This window comes from Lygodium microphyllum, chromosome 10 (assembly GCF_053477565.2).
Source record: "Lygodium microphyllum isolate KBCC chromosome 10, Lygodium_microphyllum_v1.1.10, whole genome shotgun sequence".
Lineage (NCBI taxonomy): Eukaryota > Viridiplantae > Streptophyta > Polypodiopsida > Schizaeales > Lygodiaceae > Lygodium > Lygodium microphyllum.
The window spans coordinates 75,200,955-75,224,143 of record NC_141144.1 but is presented as its reverse complement, the minus strand read 5'-3'; the positions used below and the strand labels follow the sequence as shown (position 1 = coordinate 75,224,143).

Here is a 23,189-nt window from a genome sequence, read left to right as displayed (position 1 = left end):
CAAAGATATTTAGTCCAAAGGATTATCCACATGATGCTCGTGAATGCTTTACAATGGGTGCAATAAAGATAGATGCCTTATTAGAAAAGTTTGGGATACCTGTTGATGTTGATGCATGCAAGCTTGAGTATGGAGACTACATGGTGAAGTTAAAAAGAACATGTCCAAGGCAAAGTATGCATGCTGCGTGGCAATTATGTGGGCATGATATTGAGTTTCATCAAGTCTTTGCGGAGATGAAAAAGTTATGGCGTGTATGCTTGATCACTGTTGTAAGCACGATTGATTGTGCGAGATGTTTTTCCAAAATGAATCATATCAAGTCCAATGATTGCAATAGATTGTTACTCGAGAGCTTGAATCAACTCATGTTCCTTTCATACAATGGTGCTAAGGATCTGATAGATGTTGATTGGGATGCCATCTATGCTACATGGGATGGATTAAAAGCTCATTGGAATGTTAATGTGGTAACAATATAGTAATAATATAAGTAATGATATAAGTAATGGTGTGTTTTGATTGTATTGCCATTTCATTCGAGAATATGGATGATTGTAGAGCTATCTTGTTGCCTTTCTAGACTCTCAATTGATTTGAGCTTTAGCCTCATCATGGCAATGTGCAACTCTAATTGGAGTTATCATCGTCAGCAAATGGGCTGACCGGCACGTGCGCCAGGAAGTCGGGGTCTTTGAGAAGCCTGCGCAGCACAGGCGCGGAGAGAGGCATGCAGATCTCTACGTCACCCGCAGGGGAGCCAGGCCGACCCGGGAATAGCACCATCTCGCCGTTGCCATGGACCTTGACCGCACGCACAGCTGACGGTCGTCCCCAGCCGTAGTCCACGTCATAGACCGGGAAGCGGGGTGAGCTGGCCACGTGGATGCCCGGGAACCCCTCCCCCCACTTGATGTCGCCGTTGGAGACCTTACAGTTGTGGAGCTCTAGCCAGTGCATGAACCCCAGGAGGCCCTCCCGGTCGAGCGCCTTGGCCACGGCTCGCTGCACCCGCCCCGCCGTGACGTGGAACGCCTCCGTCGCGACGAGTGTCGCTGGCGCGTCCACCCTGCCAAACATGATCACGTTGCCAAAGTAGGCCGGCGGCAGCGGCGGTTCCCACAGCTTGCGCAGGTTGCCCAGCCCCGTGAATGGCGTGGTGTCGGCACGTGTCGGCCGGCGAGCCGCCGTGACGCGCTTCCAGAAGTGGGCGCACATGACCACGTAGGACGAGTGGGCCCCACCGGCGAGGGCCTTCAGCTCCTGAATGACCGCCCCGGGCAGCACGAAGACGCACTGCACCAGGGGCGAATCGTGAACGTCCGCCTTGATCTCCGGCTCATCCAGGCCGTCCGTGAGCTTAGCCACATCTTCTCTTGACTTGGCGAGCTCTTCTTGTTCGTCTGCTTCTTCAGCTCCTCCTGCAAAATCTACCTTGGCCTTATCTGAGGATGGATTCGGCAGTGCCAGCCTCTCTCTGTCATGGATTGGCACCACCGTCAATGGTACCCCCCTCGCACACTCCCCCCATGACACCATGAAGTTCCATAATGACTGCCCGTCTGCCACTACATGGCTTTGTGCCACAGCCACTGCAAGCCCACCGTCCAAGAACCTTGTCACCTAAAATCCACGGAAAGATTACATGTAAGGCTATAATTATTACTTGCACGATCCTTCGAAGTTAACTTTAAGCCATAGAAGTAAAACTAATCATTAAGGTTTTCATCCAAGATAGGTTCAGATTTCGGATTGAAAAGAATCATTAAGGTTGGTTGTACAGTTCAGTTAAAGATATGTTCCTATGAATCCTATCACCATGCATGCTTTGAATCGAGGAGCATGATTAGACGTCAAAGTAAGGTAGACTTCCATCACTGTAGAGATTTTTAGCTGAGTAGCAAGCTTTAGGCCCTGTCTTAGACGAACGATTCCTCCCTCTGGCTCTCCCAGAATAGAGTAGATTAATATACTCCACCTCGAGCTTGCATTTGAAAATAAACATGGTTTTTTACCCAATAAGGTTACATAAGCCAGGAATGACGCTATACATAAATGAACTCGAACTCTGCATAAAGGCACATATGCTTGCATGTCCTATCGCTTGCATGTCCTATCGCATGGAGTCGTGGCCTCAGAAGAGACAGATATGACTTGTTATGTGTCTTTGTGCAGGCAACTGAAAACAGAATTGGAAACTCTGTGCCATTCCCATGCGGTGTCAAATCATGAGCTCCTGAAAGAGAGCCACACCCCACCCAATTGCCTGCTGCACCATACCCAACCTACTGCAGCAGCTGCGCCTGGCCCCCGCTGTATGGAAATCTAAACACAGTGACTGATATGAGGAGAAGATTACGCTCCTCGCATAAAGCTCATGATGTCATCGTAGTTCGAAACATGGGGATTGATGTGTCGGTAAATGTTAGGCACAGTAGGTATGAGTTGGTGCTCTTTTGATGAAGCTCATCATCATGACGTTGCAGAGCTTGAATTAACCTTCGTCGTTAATGCTAAAGAGTGTACACGGCCTTCGTCGTCTGTCGAGAGATAAAGCAGGCTTACCTGAACGGATAGTAATGGACTGGTGTAGAGGCTTTCCCCCTTGTGATCCACCTCCCGGCAGAGCTGCTCATAGAACCCCATCATCTGGAAGCCTGTCTTGGCATGCTCACTCAACGCACGATCGATGGTGGCCTCCACGAACTCCACGCCCGCATCGTTGCAATCGATGACGAGCCGCATGTCCTCTCCCAGGGCAAGGCGACCGGCCCACGGGTAGTAATCCACAAGGGCGAGGGAGAGGCCGGTTTTCAAGGTCTGGACAGCATCGACAGGCGCTGATGCGTAGAAGATGAGCCGTCTGTTGTAATGGATCTCGTGCCAGAAGGCATCAGAAGAGGGCAAGAACATGCGGCCCACGGTGGTAGGGGAGGCGGGGACGATGAAGGACGAGGCAAGCAGGGTGACATGGGGGTCGAAGCCCATGTTGGTGCGCGACTTACTTGAGTGCGACAGTACGAGGAATGGAAGAAATTGAAGCTAAGTGATACGAGGCAGAGAGAACCAATGGCGTCTGGAGAGTGTTTACAGCCACGATAATTGGGAGAATGAGTGAATATGTACGCAGGCACGCGCCTCTCTCTCGCTCTGTCTGTCTGTGTCTCTCCCTCGACCGAGTCTCTCTCATATAGAAAAAATTGTTTTCTCTGAGAAGAGACGCACCACAAGAGATAACTACGTCTGCGCGTGGCCTGCCAGATCAAACCTCCACCACAAGGAAGGCCTACTTTTCCACATTAAAGGGGTCTTAAGACTTGAGTCTATCGAGACTTTATGGCATACGCATTGGATGACATGCTTAGTAATTGCATTCCAACAGGCTACAACTTTCAGGACTTGAAAATTTGCAATTTCTTTAGAAATTAGAAGGCGAATAAGAGCCCCACCACGCCTAAGTATATGTACTTAGTGTGGCTGGGTTCTCATGGCAAAACTGAGCAGCCACACTCAAGGTCACCGTGCGAAAAAACCAATTTGAAAATGCATTTTTTGAAGAAATCGAACCCCAACCCACTAAAAAAAACATTTTAAAAGAGGAGAGAGATAGAGATTGTTGCATGCTCCCACATGGGACAAACTTCTTGAAGTAGAGCTAGTTCCTCTATTTCTGGTGATGCTTGTTTTCCTTGTTAGGGTCCTGTTTTTTTTCGAAAAACAAGTCAAGTTACTTGGCCACACTCCCTATGACTTTACTCCAGTGACTTGTGTAGGTCAAATGGATCTAAGTATTGCCCGTCTCTCTAAGGGCAATCCCTAGGCCCTAGGGTAAACCTGAAAGGGGGCAAATTATGGGACACTTAATAGCAAAAAGATACACTTTAAAACCATGGTTATGATCAACCACTTCATTACTTAAAGCCTATGTGGATAACCAACCAAGATAAGTTATGTCGAGAAGTGGGGAAAGGAGTGGAGAGAGAGAGAGAGAGAGAGAGAGAGAGAGAAAGAGAGAGAGAGAGAGCAAGAAAAATTGTTGGTGCTATCTAGTCACATTGTTGTCGTGGTATCCCCTTGGCTTGCATGTAGGCCAAGCATGGTGGAGAGGACACAACAACTAGTGAACCCTCTAAAGTTTTAGAGGGCTTGTGGTGATAGATGCATGGAGATAGATTCATACAATTTCCATGCCAATGACAAAGGATCTGACTTGCAAGCTCTAGCGAAGGCTTTTACCTTTGATATGCTTTCAAGTTAACAATGTAGAAAGTAAGCCCTATCACCTAATGCTAAGAAGGTTGACAAGATTGAAATGGAAATGCCTTTGGACAATTTCTACCCATAGATATTATGATTTTACTTCTTCTGGCCTTTATCTTACAATATGATTAGAGCATTGTTGCCTAATGCATTAGTTACTTTTTCTATCAATGGGTCTGCCTCTCTCAAATTTGGCCTATAGCATCCAATAGGGATGCCCTATCTCTCCTTTACTGTTTGTTATGATCACTCATCCATTGCTATGCGATTTTGATAATGCTATTAAATCATGCACTACCAAACCTTAGTTTTCAATGATGGACAATACTTTTGATCACATATATTTACGGATGATAACTCCAAAAGCTCTAACTTCTAACTTGAGATGAGGAAGAAACAACAAAATTAAGTTTTTCTGCTGCTTTTGTAAAGAAAGCTAGGAAAGCTTGAACCATGTAAAGAGTATAGCAAAGAATTCCACAAAGAAAGCTTATTTTAGTAAAGGCATATCTTAAATTTATTACTCAAATATTAATTATATTAAAGATATTAAATCAAATAATTTAATACTAATTATCCATAATTCATTTAAAATAACCACTAAAAAAGCTTAAACTTATAATTCACAAATAAACAAATAATTCATAATATTCTCTAAATACATATTAGTATACATTATGCTTACTATATAGATTCACTTGAAGACTCTTTATATATTAATCTTCTCACCACATCACAAAGCATGTTATCTATCTACTAGGCATAATGCAACCAGTGCCATAGATGTGCACTCATGCAATAAGTCAAGATTATACTGCAAATAGATCAAATCCACAATAAAATAAAAATAATCTTATTTCCATAGTGAATTCTAGTAAAATACAACGACTATCATAATTTCATATAAAGAAGGAGACAAAGAGGAAAGAGAAAGTTTGTAGAGGAGAGAGAAAGTCTAGTTGAGGAGAGAGAAATACTACAAGTAGAGAGAGAAAGATAAAAAGAAGAGAGAGAAAAGAGAGGAAGCCATAGAAGTTGGACAAGAAGCTTAAAGATGAAGAGGATCTTGTATCATTATATGAATTGATTACATTTTAATTCTTTTACAACATATATACTTGTGCCATCTTGACAATAAGTATTTATTGAAATATTTGTAAAATATATCTCTAGTTCCTCTTCATTATAATCCATCCCCACTTGAATATTTTTGTCCTAAAAAACAAAGTAAAAACCTATTACAAAATATACCAAATGGTAAATCACCTTATTTTAACATGATAAAATATATCTTAATCTTCAAGAATCTTCAAGCAATAGATGAATCTAAAATTGAAGACTAGGTAAAATGTATATACAGCTATATTGCTCCATAAAAGTAATGACTTGGCCTAAAACTTTTCATGAATAATTGCTTGTAGAAGATAGATATAGTACTATCTATTATAGATCTTAATGGACTAAATATGTCATAGCATTTGATCACCTTGTCCAAATCAAGCGTGCTATAGCTCGAAACAAAGCTATTTTTAAGCACATTCTGCCCATGTATGACTCACTTCTCTATAATTAATGCAAAGTTAAATCTATCCCAAAATAGAGAATTGTCTTGGAGACTACTATAGTGAAACAAGGTCCATTAATTAATATAATTTTCTTTTAAAATTGTATTGAAGATATAGAAAGAACTTCAAGATGCTTACTAGTCTATGAGAGCTGATTTTAAAGCCGAAATTCAAGTGCAAAGGTGGCCTGAGATCCACAAAAGATGCATTTTTGGTGAAAAATGGAATGATCACCGATCAAGGAGCTAGAATTTTCTAGATGCATTTTGACGCTGGTGGGAATCCAAGGCAACTGTTTGTTTGTTGATCGAAGTCCATTTAACCCCCCATTTAATGGCCGCAAGGTTTGGTGTTATGAAGCATCTATTGGAGTTAAAAGAGACATAGCATGTGATAGAGGCTAGAGTGATAGATTTCAATGCCATAAAGTTGCTCATCCAATCCGATCACAATTTTTGAGGCTGCTTGCATACAAATTTGAACCAGTTAATTTAGAGGTTAAAGTTTAAATATGCTTAAAAAAGCTCAAAGCTCTCAAAAATCACACGAGAGGGGGGAAGTGCATTTTTCTTGGCGGCCCCTTTCTCCTCATTAAAAAATGATTTTTTGTGGCTGGTACAATCTTTCTCCATCTTCAAGGCATGAGTTCTCACATTTCTTCACTCTCTAATGCTTCAGCCTGTGAGAAAAATGATGTAGTAAATGAAAAGATCCAATTTCAGTATTTCTCTCTCCTCCTTGTTCCTTGTTCATATGGTTGCGTATGAGAGAGAAAGAGAGTTGATTCGATGAACTGGGGATGGATGATGGTTCAAAAGCATAATGACATGTAAATTAGGTGATTTGGATGCATGAACGTTTGGAAAATAGTATCAGCAGCTCCTCTTTTTTTGAAATACGACGCATGCATATGCGAAATTTAGAGTAAGTTACTTTTATTTAATTTCTATGATGAATCTTTAGTGCATATGACGGTAAGATGATTAGAAATTGTTAAAATATATTTATTGATGTCTAGAATTTTAAAAATTCATTCATTTTCTTTCAACATATTGAAAATAACAAAATCTAAGACACGAAATTTAATGGAAAAATATGTTGTTTTTGGATTTTGGAGAGAACAAATGATGTTCACATGACATGAAAATGAGTATGTTGATGGATCATACTTCACATAAGTCATAAAAATTAGATAACTTAGAAAAATCAATGATTTATGTTGAAAAAAAATGAAAAAAATAATTAAAAATAGTTAAATGAAGGAAAAAAAAATAAAAATATAGATTTTGTGCATTAAAAATTACAAAAATTAAGAGAATATTTGTGATTATGTAATGAAGGCAAAGCACGAGGATTTACCTCAGTTTACCTCCATTTATATGTTAAAGTGTGTGTTTAGGGCTTGCTTATATGAAAATTTGTCACAAAAACTCTCTACATTTATTGCAAGCAAGCAAAATATAAATGGTAAGGGATGTGGGGCTAAAATGAAAATTATATTTTATTAAGTTACTAATTTATTTGCATATCTTAGCATATAGGCCATGGTTTATATAAGTTTAAGGGTTCATTAGCATGAGTTAGCCTTGTGTGCAGTTCCTTAACAATGCGGCACGATGCTAGTAGAAAGGAATCATGAAGAAATTGTTTGTACACTCACGTTGGCTGGTTTTTAGTTAAGTTGTTTGAGCATAGAGTGTCATACACTTTTTATATGCAATCTAAATATGGTATTAGAAGATACATTTCTAGATGCATTGCAATTGTATGTCTAGGTGATGACCAATGTCAAGAGTGTATGATTCCCCTTTGATCTAAGATAGTACGATATCTTGGGAAATGGATTAAGTGACAAATATATACAGTCTCTTGCAGCATTATAGTTATATTATGAGAGGAATTTGTTATGCTTGTATTGTATGTTGGAGACAATGCATCATCCTAGGGCCCATCCCCGGGGTGTGAGAGACTCGTAGGAGCCACAACATTGTGTTGGGGGAAGCTCTTTGTATATATGAATTGAGCTATTGATTACCTGTATGTTTGGGTAATGTATGACCTCTAAACACTCTTGGTTGCAAGGCCATGAGGGTGGTTTGACGAGCATAGGAGGTCTGCTATCTAGAGCCCTAGCACTAGTATCACATCCCATTTTAGATCAGGATATTAGGTGGTGTATTTTCCTGGAGTCATTGATAAGTTGCGGTTTTTGAATCTTAGTTAATAAAGACCAGTTGTTTAGTGTATGCCAAAGAGCATTGAAATAGATCCGTTATTTCCTTATATACACTGTCAAGCCGAGATTCAATGTCAAGAAAGAGACAAAAGGGCTAGATGGCAAGTCGAGATCATTAGGAGATATTCTCCTAAGCGTAGTAGTTCAATTGATATCCTTAAGAAAGAGAGGTCTTCTTGACCCAATCAATATCCCAATCAGTCTGTTAGGGTGAGAGAAAGCTCTAGTGTTTCCCTTTCCTTGAAAAGTCAATCTACTTTGAATGGGAGTATAATCCCACTGATACAAACCCTTAGAGAAAACCCAATCATCATGATGGTGTAACCCATTGCAATACGTACGAAAATGCCAGATTTACCAACCCTAGGTGACGGGACCTAAAATGGGCGGGCATTGGCTATGGCACTAGCCAGACCTCATGCTCATGACACACAAATACCCTCACGGCCTCGCGGACCAGGAGTGTCAATCCAATGCTAAAGGACCAATTGTCCTAAAGCTTAATTCCTGTGTTTATAGTTTATAGTCCAACGTTTCCCTAAAACTCCTCAAAGGGAGAACCCAAAGTACATAGGCATAACACCTCATCACATGCACATAGGAGGCACTCCACCGACTAATAGTCGGAGCCCTACTGCAGCTCTCCTACATCTTAGGGATTGGCCCTTTGATGCGCTGCTAAACATATAACACAAACGAACACAAACTCCTCTCTGTTATATTTCTCGTATTTGCAGGAGATATACCATGCTTCCTCACTTCACAATCCCTTAGGAAACTGACCCTCTATCCTACGGCAAGGGATAACCTCACACTCTCAATCGTGGGTCAAAGTCCTAAGAAAACAATTGCTATGCAGTCTAGGAGATTTTCCTTTGATACCATGAACCATGCATAGTGCATAATGTGAATGGTTTAGTGCACAAACAAAAGAAAATCAACATTGTGCATCGTGCGAAACCAATCTTTCCATGATTTCCATACTAACGTTTATGTACTGAAACGATGAGAGACACCGAGCCTTACGCTCATGATGCATTTTTCTTTATTTTAAAACAATGTCCTATAGGCATGATGCAACACATAAATCAGATTTAAAATCATACTTTGACGCTCAAACTCCCCTCTCACCCTACCGTTTAATGTTTTGCATTCGTTGATAGATGTAAGAGTCATTTTATGTGTATTTCTTTATAGAAAAAGCGATAAATACAGACAGAAACATAGAAATGAGGGTAAACCGAGGCCAACCTCGTACTCTACCTTCATTATACATTGCACAAACACTTATGTAATTTTTTAGAATTTTCTCTTTATTGTTTCCTAATTTTCTCCCATTTAAAACCCATTTTTTGGTATTTTTCCTCTATTTTCTTCAATAAAAAATGACTAGAAATTAAAATTGATTGTGGGCTGTGGCCCTTAGGTTTCTTAACAGCAAAATTTCAGGTTTTATTGATATTATATCTCATATTTCCCCTTTATTTTGTAAAAAACCCCCATTTTACCCCTTAAACGCGTGTTTTACGGGTTATTAATTTCAGCCATATCACTTATGATTTTCTGATTTTCAGAGCATAAATTAATAAAACTCATAGCAAACAACATCATGATGCATAATCAGCCCATGGGAACAATATTTCATCAACCAAATAGCATAAAAACTCATTTTTTCTTCATAAAAATTGAATTACCGCTTAGGCTTTGTGTCTTGGGATCTCTATTTTGCTACGGGACTGCGTGTCAGCCCTCATTCAATGTACAGTATCTTCAAGATCAGCAATCTTCATGTCTACATTGATCCGGAAGCAATCCGGTCTCATCCGGACAAGCTTTCCTCCACCATTCTTCATTTTCCTCTTGCACACAAGAACAGCCCCTTAGGGGAGAGAGAGGGAGGAGAGAGAAAGACTAAAATAAGAGTTCTTCATCCAGGCCATCATTGCGCGAGCGAAGGGCGGCGAAATGATCAGCAGGGAGAAGGTAGTCAAGCCCCATGATCAAACGTGTGGGTTGTTTGCAGGCTGGGATCTCGATCCCTCCATATCATGGCGCAAAAATCGGCATGAAACAGATGCCTTCTTCATGCCTCTTCTCTCTCCACGGTTTTCATGTTTGATGTCATGTGGCATAAAATGTCTTGGGCTCCCAAAGGTCATGCCCATTTTGGCAAAAAATAAGTCCACCTCTTCGCATCTTGACCGTTTCCTTGGCCATTTCCATGTCCGGGCTCCAAATCGAGCTCTGAAAAATCATAGGCATCCAGCTTGACATCCCGCATTGGTTGGCAACTCCTTCACTTGGTGCTTAAAATTGTCATAGTTGGAGTCGCCGCCTTCGACGTTGAAAATTGTCCTAGCTGGAGTCGCCGCCTTCGACATTGAATATTTTTCCCCTAAATTCCGTATTTTTTGGCAAATTTTGGGCACATCCCGAGCTCAAAACTCCGCTCTCATTGGCGACCACGGGATAGGGCGACCAACTGCTCATAAATTTTCATTTCATTTCTTTTCTATTTTGATAGGAGTTAGAACCCCTTTTTACACACCTTTGTATATATTTATTGTTTTTAAGATATTCAGGGTTTTGTTTCATTATTTTCTTCTGGCAGGCTTCTCTAACTACCTCACAACTAACAAGAACTCCTAGAACGGCTGCCTAGCAGGCCAGCAGACCAGGGTCACTAGGACCACCTTCTGAAACATGTCTTTTGATGCTTGACAATGTCTTTACAAGAGGCAACGACTACTCAAACCTCCCTTCAGACATACTAAACCTGAACCTGGGACTTCATGCCTTGGACGCCGGTCCCCCACAAGCAAAGGAAAACCCCTTAACAAGTACACAGACACATATAACATAAAACCACGGTACTCGTAAAGGAAAGATATCACCTGGATAGGGCCACGAGAAGCTTCCACGTAACAAACGGCTTCTTCCAAGCTCTTCTTTGAACCTGTCTAGCACAAAACTAAAACAAGAAACCATTAACTGCACCTCCACTAAATAGACAACTGGCCCTCTTGGCCTAATGAAATAAAACACATTACTACAAAAACTGATCGGCCCTCTTGGCCTAATGAAATAAAACATTCAAAACCTCGCAACACTGGCCCTCTTGGCCTAACGAGATCAAACAGAATAACACCTACACATTCCTCCCTGAAGGAGTGCATATATAAAATAATATGCTCCTTCCCAAGGAGGAAAACCATAGGGCTCGCAGCCCTAAACTAAATGCATAAGGTTATGACCCATCCCTCCTGCATATATAGCAAGAGGCGTACGCATAACATGTTGTCTAATGAGTCTGTGGGTCCAGGATAATAACGGTAGATTAGTCTCGGCTACTCTTTGCATCACCCATATCAACCATCGTCTGCCATATATTGCATGCTCTGATAACATACCCCACAAGCGACCGGGTCCTGTTTCATCATTGATAACAATATCCAAACTAGGACCACAATTGAAGAAGAGGTCTTTCTCATAAGCAAGATTTGCCAGTGAATCTGCAAACTGATTCCAGTAACGTGGAATCAGCTGAAAAGACACTCTCTCAAACTCCTCAAGTAGGGTCATAGCAGTTTGATGATACATACAAAGAATGGGATTCCGCACTGTGTATGTCTCATCTAGCTGATTCAGGATCAACTGGGAATCCCCTTTTACTAACAACTGCTGAATACCACCTTGTTTAGCAATATGCAGTCCCATAATCAAGGCTTTACACTCCGCCATATTGTTAGTGAATCCTACCCCGAGATAAGCAGCTAACTTCATCATAACTCTACGTCGGGGATCTCGGATTACTACTCCAACACTCCCTTTTTTATTAGGGCCCTAGACGCTCCGTCAAAATATAATGTGTACGTCCATAATGGGTTTACACAGCCTGCCATTACGAACTCCTCTATTCGTAATTATGATAATCAAAGTTTAGCATGTTGAGAGGATGAACTGATGGCTCCATCCCACCTTCTTCATTGAACGCAATAGGGATACTCGTCAACAGTCGTAAGCAGTGATGGCAGAAGACTTTGATCTCCCACACAAAGGTTCCGTCTTCTTGCTCAATCACTTTGTATCCTTTGCTCCACCAGATGAGTTTTCCCTGATGGTATCTCTGCTCCAGATATGGGTACTCCAAATAAGGAATTAACCGCCCCATTAACCAGCTTTAAGCTCTTTTGCAAGTCTCAAATCATCCCCAGCATGGACCTACAATGCATTTTCTTTGTATTAGCATACTTAGAAATAATAAGGTTTAATCTTATTAAGATTAACCTTATTTTTAAACTCTACTCCCTGTAGATCAGCTAATAGAGCTGTAGATATATTTTTCCCTAGCCTAACAAACTTATAGGGGCCATCCCATTTAGGTTCCAACTTCCCTGGAAACAGCTCCCTACGCGCATCATAATACAGAACTAATTGCCATTTTTTAAAGGTATATTTCTTCGCTCTAAGGTCATGCAACTGCTTCATCCAACGTTTAGCTACCTCCTGGTGTAATAAGCTCTGCAATTTCAGCTCATCCAGATGGGCTATGGTCGTGAACCGTTCAAAGAGGGAATCCTCATCTCCCAAAGAGTGGTTAATTGCAAACCGCATGGTTGGCAACTCAATCTCGAGGGGTAACACACACTCTTCCCCATAAACCAATTTAAATGGAGTATGGCCGATAGCTCGCTTGAATGTTGCATTGTACGCCCATACTGCCACATACAACTTCCTGTCCCAGTCTCGTTTCTTCTCAGAGACTATCTTAGACAAGATACCCACAAGCTACTTATTAGTACTTTCAACTTGCCCGTTTACTTGCGGATTATAAGGGGTCGTTTTATTATGCTTGATTTGCCAAGCTTCAATCAAGCTTTTGATCACTTTGTTCAAAAAATGGGGTCCACGGTCCGACACTAATTCTTTCGGTGGACCGAAACGGCAGATGATCTGCTCTAAAAGAAAACTTGTAGTCTCTTTTGCATTGTCCTACCTCGTCATCCGCGCTTCTGACCATTTTGTGAAATAATCAGTTGCTACTATAATGTACCTCTTCTGGGTAGTAGACGACGGGGTAATAGGACCCACAAAGTCAATGCCCCACTTCTCAAATGGAAGGATAGCCATGATAGGCGTAAGTGGGCGTTTCCTATTCTCTCTACTGTCATGCCTTTGACAGGTATCACATCTCTTAACATACTCAAAAGAATCTTGGAAGATGGACGGCCACCAATATCCAGCTCGTAAATCTTTCTGCACCGTCAACCGTCCCGCAAAGTGCCCTCCACATACAGAGTCATGGAACTCTTCCAAGATGAAAGGAACCTCGTCAGGCATCACACATCGGCGATAGATATCATCAACACCCTGCCGATATAGTGTCCCTGCGATCAAGGAAAACTTCAATGCCTGTTGTTTGATTTTTCTCTTTTTTGATTTTGACAAACCAGCTCTAGTCTCTCCTGTTGATAGATAATGCGTAATAGCAGCATACTAAGATGGAATGGAAGCTGTATCAATTTTAAACATTTTCTCAATATCACTTCCTTCAGTCAAAATCTCTTTCGGCTCCCCAAAATCCACAAGGCATTCCACAATACCCTGCAACCTTGGTGGCTTTCTCTTAATCTCATAATCGAACTCCTGCAAAGTGATTAACCACTTTGGCAACCGATCAGGTGGTTGTAGCTTGTTCATAAGCAATCTCAACCCTTTCGCCTTCGTATAGAACACTACCTTTTCATAGAGGATGTAGTGCCTGAATTTCTTAGTCCCAAAGACCATCGCAAGACACAACTTCTCCATGTAGATATAGTTAATCTCTGACATGCCCAATTTTCGACTACTAGCAAAAGCTATCGGATGATACCACTTTTCCTCCCAGATTTGGGCTAAGCAGCAGCTTATACTATGCATGGTGGCTGCTGAAAATATATAGAACACCTCGCCTCTTTTAGGTGCTTTTAGAACAGGTGCTTTTACTAGCTCCTGTTTCACATCCTCGAAAGCTACCCTACAAGGGTTGCTCCATTCAAATAGACAGCTAAAGGATAATAAATTCGTTAATGGCAACGTTCTTTCTGCCAAGGCATTTATAAACCTCCGATAGTACCCTATTGACGACAGAAAGCTATGAACCTCTTTCGGAGTGCGTGGTGGACTCATAACGACTATAACCTTGATCTTTTCAGGGTCAGTTGATTCCCACTGAACTGACCACATGACCTAGTAATAGCCCATAAGGCACTCCAAAGACACACTTCCATGGATTAAGAGTGATACAAAATTGTTTGCAGCGCTCAAAGCACTTTCTTAAAATAATCAACATCATTTTCCATACAGTGGCTGCCCCCAGGTCATCAATAAATACTTTCAGCTCGTCTGGAGAGATGTCACCAAAGGTCTTGTCTATTGTTCGTTGCCATGATCCAGGTGCATTGCACAAACCAAAGGCCATCACATGGTACGCAAAAGTACCAAAGACAGTAATAAAAGTTGTTTTCAACTTGTCCTCTTCTGCAATTGCCATCTGGTTATATCCTGCAAAGCAATCCATAAACGAATATATTTCTCTACTCGCTAATTGATCCAAAATTTGGTCAATAAACGGCAACGGGTAGTAATCCTTAACTGTCTGCTTATTCAGCTCTCTAAAATCCACACATAGCCAGATCTGGTTGTTTTTCTTATTCCTGATAACAACTAGCGAACACCATTCTGTGTGTTGTACAAGGAAGATTAAACCAGCTTTCCTTAACTTCTGTAACTCCTCAAACAGACCCTTCCTCAATTCAAAAGGCATACGCCTTACTTTCTGACGCACAGGACGACTGCCTTCTTTTACAGGAATAGTATGAACAGCCAGGCTGGGAGGAATGCCTCTCAGCTCATCATAACTCCAAGCAAAGATGTCGCGGAATTCTTGAATCAAGGACACATAGTCCTCCCTTTCTGCTAAACTGAGCATGGAACCTAATTTAATTGGCCACGAATCATTCGGCATGCCAAGGTCCAACTCAATCACATCCGCATCTCTTATCCTATCTTGCGGCTCTATCGGCTCATTTAGAGTTATCTGATAGATATCCTCTGTAGTGGACCCCTCTTTAGATTCATCAATGGATGATGTCTCACTACCAGATGGATCATCTGATGTCTCTAATTCAGTAGAAGCTACAAGAGCTCTCTCACTTTGAGGAGACTCAGGGTAAGCATCGACTATTACTCGATTAGCACCTCTACCTAGGACCACTCGACTGGCGGGTATATCGACTTGACAGTCTGTTCGTAAGATCCAAGGCCTCCCTAGCAAGACTCGATAGCTAGGACGTCCTGCAAATCTGATCACCCTAAAGTCCAAGAAGCATTCTACACTTGCCACTGTAACATGGACTCTAGTAACGCAACCTTCTGGTTGTCTCAGACTATCATCAGCCATTCTAAGAAGGGTGGAGCTATCTTTTTGGATGCCTAGACCCAGCCTCTCCATCAATTCTGAACTCATGATATTGACGGAGGACCCAGTGTCTACAATGGCATGTTCCATCAATATTTCATCTACATAAGCTGGAACCCTAGGGCAGTTCTTTTCAGCATGGAACTCATGCTATGCCCAAAGGTTCTACAATATACCCAATACGTAGGATCATCTTAAATTCCTTGCGTACTCCTGGAGTTAATTTAATCAATTACAAGAGGTTCACATCTGGTTTAACTTCGCAAAGAGAACTTGCTAAATCAAAGTCATGATAGGTAGCCAAAGCTCTCTTTTCTCGCCAAACCATCCTCTATTTTGGTCTTTGGACCGGTTTGGGTGCTTCTTTCTTAGCTCTTGTCTTATTTCTTGGCACTTCTTCATCCTTCTTAGGGTCGCCTTTTCTGTCAACTGGCCTTAGCGGTCCCCCTTCCATGCTAGGACTCTGGACTTGTGTCCCCTTATTCCCTTGTTTAGGGTTTCCCTCAACCGGTTTTTCCTTATCTTTGTCAACCTTTTCAGCCTTTTGGCCTTTTGTTACGGCTCTTAAGTTAGAGCTTTCAGCATCATTGACTCGTACAGCCTCAATAAGGCTGACTCCGTTGCCTTGTGGCAACTCTTTTACAGTGGTCTTTCCCCTCTGCAATATTTGTCTTGGTGCATCATTCTGCTGCAAGTTATTTCCTTGCGCTCTATGATTCATTGGGCCCGGCTGTTTACTCCCTTGTTGGAGGAAACTAATCTTACTCCAACAGGTAGCAGCTAAATGGCCCGACTTCCCATAAATATCGCATTTAACATTTGGACAGTTTCTAGGGAAATGCTGTCCACCACACCACTTACAATTGAATCTAGAGGATCCACCCTCTTCAGGGCATCGACTCCCTATCAAATTCTGTTGCTTCTTCAAGAAATTAACGTCGACAGCTATTTGTCGATATTGTTCGGAAATCATGTCGGTATAATGCTTCATCATATCCTTAACTTTGCCAAGGACATTAGATGCACTCGACTCATAGCCTCGATCGTCGACCCGTCGTTCCATTGGCCTAACAATCTGATTTGGCATTGGTTGTTCACAGGAACAACATTAGAATTCGAAACTTGGCCTCCAACATTTGGTGGAGCCAACTGACTTGCCATAGGCATAGTCACACTGGGAGGAGCTGGCAGCAAAGGTACATTGTGAACCACGCTCCCTCTCCCATTAGGGTTAGTCATAGGCATCCCTTGACTTCCATTCGTCAATGATGGATTGCCGCCAGGTACTAAACCCCCATTAACATTCATTCGAGAATGATGGATTGCCGCCAGGTACTAAACCCCCATTAACATTCATTCGAGAGGAGTAAGCCATTTGTAATCGTGCTTCTACTCCCTCTGCCCGCGTAATAGCGGTGTCTATATCTGCCAAGGCCACACTGCTCAATTGTACTTGGATATTAAAATCCAACCCATGCAAAAAGTATTGCAATTGGGCAGCCGGAGGAATGGGAATGTAAGTTTGTAACTTACGGAATACTTCCTTCAGCTTCTTGGCATAAGCTTTCACATTCTCATAAGGGTCTTGGCGCGTTACATTCAAGACCCGCAACCAGTATTGGCCACCTCTTTCAGGGGCATATTCCGCTCGGAAAGCTGCATAAAATTGATCAATTGTGGTTATGGTCCCAGACTCTATGCTGTGATACCATATCGCATCCCTTCCTTTTAACGTCATATTAAAGAACATCATGAGATGTCCCTCATCTTGGATGCGATAATTGAACATTAATCTTTGGAACTCACAAATGTGAAATTCTGCATCCTCTTCCGCTAACCCATTAAAAATGGGCAAGGGAACTCCTAAGGCTGGTAAATCCGGCGTCCCTGCAGGGATTGCAATGGGTTGTGCCATGGTAACAATCGGATTAACAATAGGAGCTTGAACGGGTGAATTCACCCCCCCACTTGAAGTGGGTAGACTTGGTGGAGGAGAGGAAAAACTTACACTTCCTCCTGCACCTAACGGACTATGTAGAGCAGTTGGGTTACTAAGACCACTGCTTCTTATACGTACCGGGCTACTCCTTTGAGGGGAATAACGACTTACGATCTCTAACCACCGTCTAGCCCTCTCAGCACGTTCTGCTTTTTGGGTTTCGGCTTGACGGTCCTTGTTAGAGGACATAAACCAACTTTCTTTTGGTCCCTAGAAACCCTAGATCCGAAAACGACCACTTATAGGCGGCTCCCGGTAGACGCACCACTGATGGGACCTGAAATGGGGCGGCATTGCTATGGCACTAGCCGGACCTCATGCTCATGATACACAAACACCCTCACGGCCTCGCGGACCAGGAGCATCAATCCAATGCTAAAGGACCAATTGTCCTAAAGCTTAATTCCTGCGTTTATAGTTTATAGTCCAACATTTCCCTAAAACTCCTCAAAGGGAGAACCCAAAGTACATAGGCATAACGCCTCGTCACACGCACATAGGAGGCACTCCACCAACTAATAGTCGGAGCCCCACTGCAGCTCTCCTACATCGTAGGGATTGGCCCTTTGATGCGCTGCTAAACATATAACACAAATGAACACAAACTCCTCTCTGTTATATTTCTCGTATTTCCAGGAGATATACTATGCTTCCTCACTTCACAATCCCTTAGGAAACCGACCCTATATCCTACGGCAAGGGATAACCTCACACTCTCAATCGTGGGTCAAAGTCCTAAGAAAACAATTGCTATGCAGTCTAGGAGATTTTCCTTTGATGCCATGAACCATGCATAGTGCATAATGTGAATGGTTTAGTGTACAATCAAAAGAAAATCAGCATTGTGCATCGTGTGAAACCAATCTTTCCATGATTTCCATACTAAAGTTTATGTACTGAAATGAGGAGAGACATCGAGCCTTACGCTCATGCTGCCTTTTTCTTTATTTCAAAACAACGTCCTATAGGCATGATGCAACACATAAATCAAATTTAAAATCATACTTTGACGCTCAAACTCCCCTCTCACCCTACCGTTTAATGTTTTGCATTCGTTGATAGGTGTAAGAGTCATTTTATGTGTATTTCTTTATAGAAAAAGCGATAAATACAGACAGAAACATAGAAATGAGGGTAAACCGAGGCCAACCTTGTACTCTACCTTCATTATACATTGCACAAACACTTATGTAATTTTCTAGAATTTTCTTTTTATCGTTTCCTAATTTTCTCTAATTTAAAATCCATTTTCACCATTTTTTGGTATTTTTTCTCTATTTTCTTCAATAAAAAATGACTAGAAATTAAAATTCATTGTGAGCTATGGCCCTTAGGTTTCTTGACATCAAAATTTCAGGTTTTATTGATATTATATCTCATATTTCCCCTTTATTTTGCAAAAAACCCCCATTTTACCCCTTAAACGTGTGCTTTACGGGTTTTATACTATTTATTTCAGCCATATCACTTATGATTTTCTGATTTTCAGAGCATAAATTGATAAAACTCATAGCAAACAACATCATGATGCATAATCAGCCCATGGGAACAATATTTCATCAACCAAATAGCATAAAAACTCATTTTTCCTTCATAAAAATTGAATTACCGCTTAGGCTTTGTGTCTCGGGATCTCGATTTTGCTACGGGACTGCGTGTCAGCCCTCATTCAATGTACAACATCTTCAAGATCAGCAATCTTCATGTCTACATTGATCGGGAAGCAATCCGGTCTCATCCGGGCAAGCTTTCCTCCACCATTCTTCATTTTCCTCTTGCACACAAGAACAGCCCCTTAGGGGAGAGAGAGGGAGGAGAGAGAAAGACTAAAATAAGAGTTCTTCATCCAGGCCATCATTGCGTGAGTGAAGGGCTGCAAAATGATCAGCAGGGAGAAGGTAGTCAAGCCCCATGATCAAATGGGTGGGTTGTTTGCAGGCTGGGATCTCCATCCCTCCACATCATGGTGCAAAAATCGGCGTGAAACAGACGCCTTCTTCATGCCTCTTCTCTCTCCATGATTTGCATGTTTGATGTCATGTGGCATAAAATGTCTTGGGCTCCCAAAGGTCATGCCCACTTTGGCAAAAAATAAGTCCACCTCTTCGCATCTTGACCGTTTCCTTGGCCATTTCCCCGTCCAGGCTCCAAATCGAGCTCTGAAAAATCCTGGGTGTCTGGCTTGACATCCCGCATTGGTTGGCAACTCATGACAACCCACACAGTAGTCTGAAAAATTATCAAAAATCAACAAGTGTCGCTCGGGCACCTTTTAAGAGTCGTATTTCACTTGGTGCTTAAAATTGTCCTAGCTGGAGCCGCCGCCTTCGACGTTGAATATTTTTCCCCTAAATTTTGGATTTTTTGGCAAATTTTAGGCACATCCCGAGCTCAAAACTCCGCTCTCACTAGGTTTCCCTCTACCCATGTTTAATGGGTTAGCAGAGAAAGATGTAGAGCTCCATATTAGTGAGTTCCATAAACTAATGTTTAATTATCAAATTTAGGACGACGGACATCTCATGATGTTTTTCAATGTGACTTTGAAAGAAAGAGCTGCAATGTGATATTATGGCTTGGAAGCCAAGACCACAACCATGATTGATTTATTATTTGCAACCTTTCGAAGAGAGATTGCCCCTGAGAGAGGTGGTGGCTACGTGTTGTGAATGTGACGCATCAAGAGCCCCATGAGAATGCTCAAGCTTATGCTAAGAAACTGAAAGAGGTATTTTGTAATATTACATGAGTAGAGGAGGTAGAGTCGCACTTATAAGCGATCGGTGCAACTAAGATAAACCTGAATTTGAGTCTAGGTCAAGGAAAGAACTTGGCATTGATCAATGGAAGTCAAGGTGCAACTAGTATACCTATGACCAATTTGAATGGAAGGGGAAGCATAATGCAGAATGTGCCCATGCTGGCAGCTCCTCTTAATGTTGCTATGCTGATAGCTAGCCAAATGGTTCCACTAAATAGTGGAAGCAAAGTGACAAACCCTAATGTAATGCCAATTAATCAACAAACAACCAATCCCTAATTAGGTGGTTAGGCTAGTTAAATGACAAGCAGATGATCACAGTTATATGAGTCTAGTGTGTCAAATGTTCTTGGTGAAGTCAAGGATATGATGAAGCATTATACTAATATAATAATAGAACAATATAGACAAATAGCCATAGATATTAATTTCTTAAAGAACCAACAAAACTTGATAGGAAGGCGACATCTTGAAGAGGGTCACCCATCAAGATTTAGTTGTAAGTAGTGTGGTGATCAACACTTTTGGAGAAACTATCCTAATGTCAAATGTGACATATGTAGGAAGTCCGACCATTGAGCTAGTACTTGATAGAGTAAGATTGCCTTATTTTGTTAGGCCAAGAGGGCCATTTGTTTATTTGGTGCGGGTGTGAGGTTAATGGTTTTTTATTTTAGTGTTGCACTAAACAAATTCTATGGAGCACCTAGAGAGAGCCTCTTGCTACACAAGAGCTCCTCGTGGCCAAGTCCAGGTGGTGTCTTTCCTTTACGAGTTCCTTCCCTTTACATTGAATAGTTATATGTATATGGGGTATTTTTCTTTTGTTGGGGACCAACATTCAAAGCATGAAGTCCTAGGGTTTGATTAGGTGTATCTGGGGAGATTTGACTACCTCTTGTAAAAACATTGTCATGTACTCTAAGAGGTATTTTTTAGGGTTCTTGTGACCTTGTTTTGCTAGCCTACTAGGCAGTTGTTTCTAGGAATCTCTATTAGTTGTGAGGCCGCTAGGGAAGCCTTTTAAATAAAAGGGGAACAACAATGAATATATCTAAAATATATAAATTATGAAGGCATGTAAAAAGGGGTTCTAACCCCTAAAATGAGATAATAAAGAAAGAAAATTTCAAAGAGCAAATGATCATTGCCTTGTGAAGGCCTGGTAGGTTCTTGGGGATGAGTTAGACTTGATGCCTTGCCTTCTTGGGGGTGACATTTAGCCGGAAAAAAATATGGATGGTTGGAGCAAAAATAAAAGTGAGAGAAAGAAAAAAAGGATTAGTATCACCTTGCAAGAACTTAGTAGATTCTTGGGTACCGAGATAGGACTTGAGATTGATGCTTTGTTCTCCTTGGGCCACAATATGCTCAACTCGCTCCTTTTTACACACCCGAGTATAAAGTAATGAAGAAAAAAAAAAGGTCAAATGGAAAAAATATATGACTTTTTATAGACCAGACTCTAGGAGTCCTTACTAGTGAGTCACTAGTAGAAGTTCCTAGTCTAGTTGTCCTAGATCATCAGGTAGGCAGGTCAGACCACTACATGGGATGACTTCTTTGATAGTTTTTCTTAGTCGGTTTGTGTTGGAGCAGTTGGTTAGCAACTAGCTCCTGATCTTTGTCAAACTATGCTAGGCCTATCCCTCATGGACTTCATGCTTTGATCTTGCTAGGGGATAGGGTGAGAGATGTGCTTGTGCTTTATTGTGTATTTCTATTTTGTAGCAGATTGATGCTCTTTATGATTTATGTTTGTGCAGATTAGTTCATGGGTTTGACACGCTGAGTCACCCTATCTTGTGATCACCAATGCGAGCTAATTTTGAAGCTGAAATTCAAGTGCAAAGGTGGTTTGCAGACCCATAAAATAGACATTTTTGGTGAAAAATAGAATGATCACACGGATTAAGAAGCTGAAGTTTTCCTAGATGCATTTCAATGTTGAGAATCCAACAAAAGTGTTGTCGATTGGAGTCTATTTGACCCCCATTTAATGGCCACAAGGTTTGATGTTATGAAGTATCTACTAGATACAGAAGTTGAAAAGTGTATGATGAAGGCTAGGGTGATAGATTTTAATGTCAAAAAGCTACCCGTTTGTAGTTGGATTGTGATTCTGAGGCCGTTTGCCTCTCTATTTAGGTCGAAACCACTTGCAAACAAGTGTGAATATGCAAATTTGAACCAGTTAAATTAGAGGTTAAAGTTTAAACATGCTTAAAAGAGCTCAAAGCTCTCAAAAAGCACATGAGGAGAGGGGGAGAGGAGAGGACGTATTTTTTTCGGCACCCCTTAGATCTCATTAAAAATGATTTTTTATGGTTGTTGTAATATTCCTTCATCTCCAGGGCATGTGTTTTCGCATTTCTTTGCTCTGAAATGCTTTAGACCATGATGGAGTAAATGAAAAAAGTCAATTTCAGTCTTTCTCTCTCCTCTTTGTTCCTTGTTCATATGATTGTTGCGTATGAGAGACAGAGACAGTGTTGATTCGATGAATCGGGGATAGATGATGGTTCGAAAGCATAATGACACGTAGATTGGGTGATTTGGATGTGTCAACAACTGGAAAATAGCATCAATAGCTCCATTTTTCCAAAATATGAGGCATGCGTACGTGGATTTTAGAGCAAGTGACTTTTATTTAATTTTTATGTTGAACCTTTAGTGCATATGATAAAAAGATGATTAGAAATGGTTAAAATATGTTTGTTGATATCTAAAATTTCAAAAAGTCATTCATTTTTCCTTCATGCATATTAAAAATAATAAAATCACAAAATTTAAAATACAAGATTTATTTAAAAATGGTATTATTTTTAAGTTTTGGAGAATAAATGATGCTTATATGGCATGAAAATGAGTATATTGATGGATCACACTTCCTATAAGTCATAAAAATT

General features: G+C 41.2%; 1 protein-coding gene across 1 annotated transcript; it reads right to left on the bottom strand.

Moving 5' to 3' along the window:
• Window positions 1–257: 257 nt before the first annotated feature.
• Window positions 258–3,273, bottom strand: LOC148030174 (hydroxycinnamoyltransferase-like). The gene is made up of 2 exons (XM_087686446.1): window positions 2,566–3,273; window positions 258–1,623 (listed from the first exon to the last, which is right to left on the bottom strand). The coding sequence occupies exons 1-2, from the start codon at window positions 2,986–2,988 to the stop codon at window positions 631–633; spliced, it is 1,416 nt and encodes a 471-aa protein (XP_087542572.1). The 5' UTR covers window positions 2,989–3,273; the 3' UTR covers window positions 258–630.
• Between the last annotated feature and the right edge of the window lie 19,916 nt (window positions 3,274–23,189).